Below are 8,147 nucleotides of genomic sequence, written 5' to 3'. Positions count from 1 at the left end.
GGTTCAGAATTCGTGCCTTCGACCCAAAGCTACAGTGAAGGAAAACTCACCTCATGCCGCATAATCTCTTAGATAAAATATTTGTCTGTTGATCCGGAACATCCCCATGCTAACATCATCAAATAATATCTAATTAATAATTGGAGCTCGACCCGCAATCAAGAACCTAGATTACTTGTCCAATATTCAAGGTAAAAGACATTTTTACCCTTTTCTAACTAGGCCCAAAGCTAAGGCCCAACCCATTTGCTCAAAACCCCAATTTCCTAAATAGCATCCCAATGCCTAATATAGCCCAATTTCCTAATTGGGCCAAAAAACCATCTTGGACCAAATTCCAAGAAAGCCCATAATTTATCTATGTCCAGAAGTTCAATGGCCCGACAAGGCCTAAACCCTAAAAGGCCCAAAATGGACACTCTTGGGAGTACGTCATGCGCACAAGAAATGTACGCATCTCGTACTCATCTCCGAAGCACCACGTATAAGCAAAAGATGCACAAACAAGCATTACGCTGAGCGTACTCTCAACGTACGCCCATAGTACTCATCAGAGGCACAAAAATCCACATTAAGCTCTTATTGGGTTAAGTCAAGTTGTCCAAACACATATCTGATCCCTAGACAAGGTCTTAAACCATAAAGTTTCCAACTTTACTCCCTTGCATTCATTAATGGGACCTAGAACCCATTTTTATCTGTCTAAACCCATAATATGAACACCAACTTAATCAAGAGTCACCCAAACCCACCAAGATGATAATTTTATGCACCCACAACCTCAAAAGTGCTATGATCCACCATTCTAAGCTCTTGGAGTAGCTTATACTCACAAGGATGACTCTAAGGACCAAAATAAACCCAAAACACAACCTAGGCTAGAATTAACATATAGAGTCATCAAGTTAGAAACTTTATACCTCCTGAAAATTGATGAAGATGATTAGAGCTTGGATCTACAAGCTCCAATCCAAGCAATGCTTCCAACAAGAACTCCTTCTTCTCCAAGGCACACCAAAATCACACCAAAAACCACAATAATGCTCAAATGGAAGCTAGGGTTTCGAATCTAGGGTTTAATGGAATGGAGGCTGAAGATATGAGGGATTGGAGTGGAGTTACGATCATTAAATAGGGCCCAAGACCCTAAATTAGGGTTTGCATGAGACTAGAGTATGCCCTGGGTACTCCTAGTACGCCCAACATACTCCAATAGATGCTCACGATCCTTCTGCCAAGTACTGTAACACCTGGTACCTAGAAGGCCAATTAAGGAAATATAATATTCATTTCTAAAGGCCAACTTGTCGCGTTTGGGCAAGAAACTCGACGTGTTGGAAAGTTGGGTTGCATGTTTTGGAAGACCAACTCGACAAGTTGGGGAGGATCAAATCGACGAGTTGGACGGGGTTTGGGAAACCCTAAAATTGGGACTTTGCACCCTATTTAAACAATTTATGTCCTAGGGTTTAGCCTCATTTCTAGCCTCCAAGTTCCTAACCTTAGATCACGAAACCCTGATGCTATTATGAGCCATTTTAAGTGTTCTTCTGAAGTGTAGGAAGCTCTTGGAGGGGAGGAAAGTTTGAAGGGATATGAAAGAGTTGCTAGATCCAGAAACCTCACTCCATTTTCGTCACTTTCTGGTAATCAATTCTCAAACTTGCCTAGTAGTTGATTAGATCTCCTTCTTAGCACCTTCTACTTGTTTTTGGTCCAAATGATATGATCCTTGAGAGTTGGACGTCCCTAATGGAAAGCACCTCAGATCTAGAGTCTTAAAGGGTTTTCATGGCATAAAGGTGCCAACTTTATGGCCTGCAACCTTTAAGCCATCATTTTGGCCTTTTGAGCTTCAAATGGCCATGCATGTAAAGAAAGTTGGGAACTTTACGTGATATTATGGTTCTTATGGTCCAGATAAATGACCTCATGTCCTACCTTGTAGTTTAGTGGTTTTGAATTAAGACCTTGGCCCTTTTTGGGTTAGGTTTTGAGCTTATTCTCTTTAGGAAGGGATTAATGGGTTTAGTTGGAAACTTTACCCTTCTAAAAGGTGTTTCCAGTCTAGATCTAGAGTATTGGGTTTAGATCTGATGCATAAAGGCTTAATGCATTAGGAAGGAGTGAACAAACTGAAGAACTAGACGAGTTCACCATGGAACTCGGCGAGTTGATGTGAGTATGACCCAATTTTGTTAAAAAGGAAAGAACTCGATGAGTTCATATAGGAGCTCAACAAGTTAACTCAAAGTGTCCCGATTCTGTTAAACCGGAAGAACTCGACGAGTTTGGGGAAAACTCGACGAGTTGAAGGAATGACTCGACGAGTTGAGTCAACTCGGAGCGTTGACTTTGAATTTGACCCGGATGTTGACTTTGACCTTGACTTGACTTTGACTATGGTTGACTCCTGTAGGGTTATGAAGTGCGGAATGGGTTCTAAAGGGGTAGTTCCATGTAAGGGTTTGGGCCCAATTTGGAAAATTGGGCCATTTATGGGCTTTCATGGATTCTACGGTTTGAGCCTCGATAGATCGGGGTGAAACAGTCATTTCACCCCAGGTAAGGATTTTGGATCATGGTTTGGAACCTATTGCTAATTGGGTGATGTTTTGGTATGGATAGCTCGGGGAATTGTCAGGGCAGCAGCTAAAGATTTCGTGTAGTAAGCTTCAACATTCGTGGTGAGTCTCCTTACTATTTGTATGGGTCGAAGGCACCAATGTCCTCCCATTTGGTTTATGTATAGTAGGAAGACCCGGGGGTAAGCCCTAGTCATTATGTATGAAAAACCAGGAGGCGGCTCCTGGCACACTGTATGTGAATTAGCTAAGTAGAGTAGTATGTATGCTAATTGTCTTTGTGATGCTTGCATTGAAGACCAAGAGGTGGCTCTTGGCACTTGTCTGTAAAACCTAGGGGGTGGCTCCCGACTTGGGAAGAAAGACCATGTGGCGGCCCGTGACATAATAGCAAGACTATGTATAAACATATAACATTTTATTGATTATGGTATATGAATGATATATATGGCTCGTGGTTATGTATGATAGTATGTTATTTATGTGCTTATATGCTAGAGAGTATCCAGTTGAAAGAAACCAAATGGGTAGGCCAACACCCAGATATGCTAGGCAGTATGTTGATATGTATGGTATGTGGTATTTAGGGAACTCACTAAGCTTCGTGCTTACGGTTTTCTGTTTTGGTTTTAGGTACCTCTAGTTTTCAGATAAAGGAGCTCGGGACGGTTGCAGCGCATCCACCTATGCCTTTCTGCAATGTGTGATTTCTGGGAATGAACTCTGATAAATGTTTTATGTGAAATGTTTTTCAATGTGTGAACCAAGTTACAAGTACGCCCGACGTACTACCTATGTACGCCCCGCGTACTAGGCTTAACTTAAAGCCACCAACTTCCGAAAGCCATCACTTCTTTGTTCTAGCTCCGTTTTTGACGATCTTTATATCCACGAAAATATAATGAGAATCTCTACACTTCTGTTAACTCCCATTCGCCATAAAACATTTCGAACAAAAGTCCAAAATCTATAAAAGACTTGAACTGACACTTTACCGATATACCATTGGACTCCAAAACACAACCGAACTCCCAGATCATCCAACCTACATTATCCACACTCAAAGGGGTCTAAGTCATTTTCCCAAAGGCCTTAAGCCTTATGATAATCGGTCATCGGATCACGGTCCGAATTATTAAACGATTCGGAACAAGGTGTTACAGGTTGAAACTGGCGGTGGCAAGTGGTAGTCTGGGTGGTTATTGGTGACGTCGAAGTGTTCCTCAGAATAAATTCCCGAAAAAAGATGCTCGAAATCGGGTAATCTTGAAAAGAAAGGAAAAAAAGATCTAAAGGAAAAATGTTTTAGTGGCGGCACCAGTAATTACCAACAAGAAATTGGTCAATTAGGAGACCTTGAAAATTATAATATTTATAAAAAAAATTACAATTTTTAGATAAATGGACTAGAATATAGTGTTTTTTTTTAAACAAAAAATCCAATGCTTTTAGATGGTCGCTATTAATTGTTTAAATACTGATTTGAAAAATTATTTTTTTATCATTTGTTGGTGGATTTAGACACTCTATTTGATTTGTAAGGTTTTTTTATTTATTGAATTTATATTGTTTTTTTTTTAAAAAGTAAATAATAAATAGTTTATTATAGATTGATTTTTAATAAAAATGTTCATAAAATGTCTAACGATGTCAATTTAACAACACCCCTAATATATATATATATATATATATATATATATATATATATATATATATATATATATATATATATATATATATATATATATATATATATATATATATATATATACCCTAATAAATGAAAATGTTATTGCCACTTGTCATTCTCTCATTTATTTGGCCACATGTCATTTTGTCATAATTTTGAAATATATTTATTTTCCACTTGTCAATTACTTCATTATTCATTTACATTATATCATTAATTTAGTTTCCATAAATTAAACATACTATAATAACTATTAATTTCAAATTTGAAATTTCAATTTCAATTTCAAATAAATTTACACTTTAAACATTTGTATTTAACATTTTATTATAATAACTCATTTAGTACACGGGTCTAACAATTAAACACATAATTTTAATTAATTATTTTTTGCACGTTTTTTTTTCATAATTTTTAATTATTTTATATTTCAAATTCAAAATAAACTTTTCATATAATCGTTCTTGTTTAACATTATGTTTTAATTAACCCGTATAATATACGAGTTTCAAAACTAGTATATATAATAGTATATATAAGATTTATCTATCCATTGAGCAGCGATGCGTTCATAATTTATTTTGCTTTTGTTGACAAATGGTAGTAATACGTTTGAAAATGAAACGCTAGCCTTAATTTTGCACCAAACCCTATGAAATGAGGGAAGCTACATGTAAAAAGCCTATTTCTAGACCTTGCTTGTGGAATAAGATTAATACTTCAGAATATTAATGTGACACAACACGAAATCATGGCAGATAATTTCTATTTCTAACATACGATAATAAGAAATAGTACTTTTTTAACTCATACGAAAACAACAATACCGAAATGTTCTATCATATGATAGAGTGACATCGATGTCATTCACACTATGTAATTATATTTAATAGAACTCCATGTGATGCAATTATTTGGGCACACCAATTTCTCTGCCATGCACGCCGTCTTGATACTATTTCATCTAGTGGATACAAAAAATTAGAGAATCGTAGACTACATATGCTAGTTTAAAGTTTATGAAATGGCCTATTAGTTTTTCATATAATAATTCTATTGTAGATATCACGGTTTGTTGTCTACAACATTGGTGAGTAACTGAAATATGCATGTAAGGCAGCTGTTTACAGTTGGGTTATGATAAAGTAGATATTTAGTTCCAAATGCAAAAGCAGCCACTTGTTTTAGACTGGATTAATTGATGAATGTGACTTGTGTGCATGTGAAAGCCTTGTCTTGTTCTATTTTCTTTTGACAAAGGGTACTCGAACCCGTATATACATATTTGGCCAAATGATTAGATACTACGTTACAGAAAGTAACGAATCTGACTACTTAGGAAGGTAGAGCCGTTAGGTTATACACCACTTCTATATAAAGTAGTCCTTTGCATGCAAAGACTCCGCACAACAAAAACTAGCTCTTAAACGTTTCTCTCCCCTACAAACTTGCTTTCTTAGCATGACCATATTTTCATTTTTCGCAACCTTGATTTTTTCTTTGTTCCTTCTTGTCTCTCCAGGGGTGCATGGCTTGACCGAATCTGAAATAAGATCATGGTGCAGCCAAACACCTCATCCGGACTCATGCGAGTACCTCTTCGCGGGTAAACCGAATTTAGGTCCGATAAAGCAAAAACCTGATTTCATCAACGCGATATTGAAACTTACCTTAGAGAAAGCGTCAAATGCCGAGGTGAATACTCGATCGCTTGGAGGGAAATGTCGCAACAAGCATGAAAAGGTTGCATGGCAAGATTGCCTAGAGCTTTACGAAACCACTGTTCATAGGATCAACATGACTATTGATCCTCAAAGGAAGTGTAGTCAGGTTGAAAGGCAGACCTGGCTTAGCACAGCTCTTACGAATCTCGAGACGTGTAAGACAGGATTCGAGGAGGTGGGTAGCGGTGAATACTTGTTACCATTAATGAACAATAATTTATCCGCCTTAATTAGCAATACATTGGCAATGAACAAAGGAGGATCTACAGAGAACTACGAGCCTAGATATCGGAAAGGTTTCCCTACTTGGGTAAAGCCCGGTGTTCGGAGGCTATTACAATCATCAAACGCCGCTCCAAACGCTAACATTGTGGTGGCTCAAGACGGTTCTAGTGGTTATAAGACCATCGGAGCTGCTATAGCGGCTGCAAAGTCGGGGTATGTTATATATGTTAAACAAGGCACTTACAATGAAATAGTTCAGATCGGATCCAAATTGAACAACATAATGCTAGTAGGAGATGGTATTGGAAAAACTATCATAACCGGTAGTAAAAGTGCTGGAGGAGGTGCTACCTCTTTTAGTTCAGCGACCTTCGGTAAGCACACCAAAACTTAACTTTTTAATCTATTTTCCCACATGTTTACACACTTAAAAGTCTATAAAACTTTATTTGAAGTAACGTTTCACCTAATAATAAATATTGCTTCAATAATATAGCAATTGTAGGAGATGGATTTATCGGTCGTGGTATCACTATTAGAAACACAGCAGGGCCACAAAACCATCAAGCGGTTGCCCTTCGTAGTGCTTCGGATCTATCGGTGTTCTATCAATGCAGCTTCGAAGGCTACCAAGATACTCTCTACGTTCTCTCCAACAGACAGTTTTATAAAGAATGTAACGTATATGGCACTGTTGATTTTATTTTTGGCAACGCTGCTGTGGTATTACAAAACTGCAACATATATGCTCGTAATCCTCCGAACAAGATAAACACTTTGACAGCACAAGGTCGGACTGATCCGAATCAAAACACTGGAATTTCGATTCATGATTCTCGTGTCGCGGCTGCTTCAAGTTTAAGTGGGGTTAAAACTTATCTTGGTAGACCGTGGAAGGAATATTCGAGGACTGTTTATCTCAAAACGTACCTTGATAGTATAGTGAACCCTGCGGGTTGGTATCCTTGGAGTGGTAATTTCGCGCTTAATACGTTGTATTATGGAGAGTATATGAACACGGGCCCTGGTTCATCGACTGCTAATAGGGTAAACTGGAAAGGCTACCATGTTATCACTAGCGCCACCGAGGCGTCAAAGTTTGACGTCCAGAGTTTCATCAGCGGTGGATCTTGGTTGCCGCCTACAGGCGTTCCCTTCACTTCTGGGCTTTAAGCAAATTATTGATCTATTTTGAATTGATTACTACTTAATAATAGTCAAAGAGGACCCAGAGGAAAATTTCTGGTGTGTACTTCTAGTATTTGCCAATGACAGTGGTAAATATAAGTAAAAAATAGTTTTATTTTTTTAAATAAAGGTCAAGTGTAGGCCCAACAGACTGGGGTCACCGCCCCTTCTAAATTTGTATGTAGGGTGCTATGCCATTGTATTTTTTTTTCTTTCTGAATTACATATAATTTTTATATGATATTAATAATGATTTGATATAGTATATATTACAATTTTTTTTTCTGAATTACATATAAGTTTTATGTGATATTAATAATGATTTGATATAGTATATTACCTTGTCAATACTAAAATATAAGATTATATGGAAGTTATATAAAAGTTTAATAGAATAAATGTGAATATAATATAAAAGAAAGAAAGTGTAAGTTGAATGGTCCAATAGAATTGAAATGAAAATATATGAAATTTTTAAGAATTTAAGTGAATTTGTACATTTTCTTTCCTACTTGTCATTCCATACAATTCTTCTTCGATTTAATGTATTGGAGATGCCTAAGTAAGAAATAAGAAAATAAAGAGAAATTAGAAAACAATGAATTGATCCTTTAATATCTTTTTTTTAACGGTTAATAAATATAAATCTCCTCTGCTTGGGATTGAACCCAAAACTTCCAAAATAGTAGTTATATTAGAACCTCCATATTAGCCAAGTGGGATAGTCTCAACTTC

At 36.8% G+C, this 8,147-nt stretch overlaps 1 protein-coding gene across 1 annotated transcript; it reads left to right on the top strand.

Annotated features, from left to right (window-relative positions):
• Positions 1-5,572: 5,572 nt before the first annotated feature.
• LOC111878227 (pectinesterase 2) lies at positions 5,573-7,677 on the top strand. The gene is made up of 2 exons (XM_023874733.3): positions 5,573-6,598; positions 6,721-7,677. The coding sequence occupies exons 1-2, from the start codon at positions 5,737-5,739 to the stop codon at positions 7,395-7,397; spliced, it is 1,539 nt and encodes a 512-aa protein (XP_023730501.1). The 5' UTR covers positions 5,573-5,736; the 3' UTR covers positions 7,398-7,677.
• The last annotated feature ends 470 nt before the right edge of the window (positions 7,678-8,147 follow it).

This window comes from Lactuca sativa, chromosome 3 (assembly GCF_002870075.4).
Source record: "Lactuca sativa cultivar Salinas chromosome 3, Lsat_Salinas_v11, whole genome shotgun sequence".
NCBI lineage: Eukaryota > Viridiplantae > Streptophyta > Magnoliopsida > Asterales > Asteraceae > Lactuca > Lactuca sativa.
The sequence above is the reverse complement of the archived record's forward strand: the minus strand, read 5'-3'. Positions and strand labels throughout refer to the sequence as shown.

Coding starts and splice junctions, on each gene's coding strand:
- LOC111878227 (XM_023874733.3), top strand. CDS start 5,737: ATGACCATATTTTCATTTTTCGCAACCTTGATTTTTTCTTTGTTCCTT. Junction 6,599..6,720: donor TTTTAGTTCAGCGACCTTCG/GTAAGCACACCA, acceptor TCAATAATATAG/CAATTGTAGGAGATGGATTT.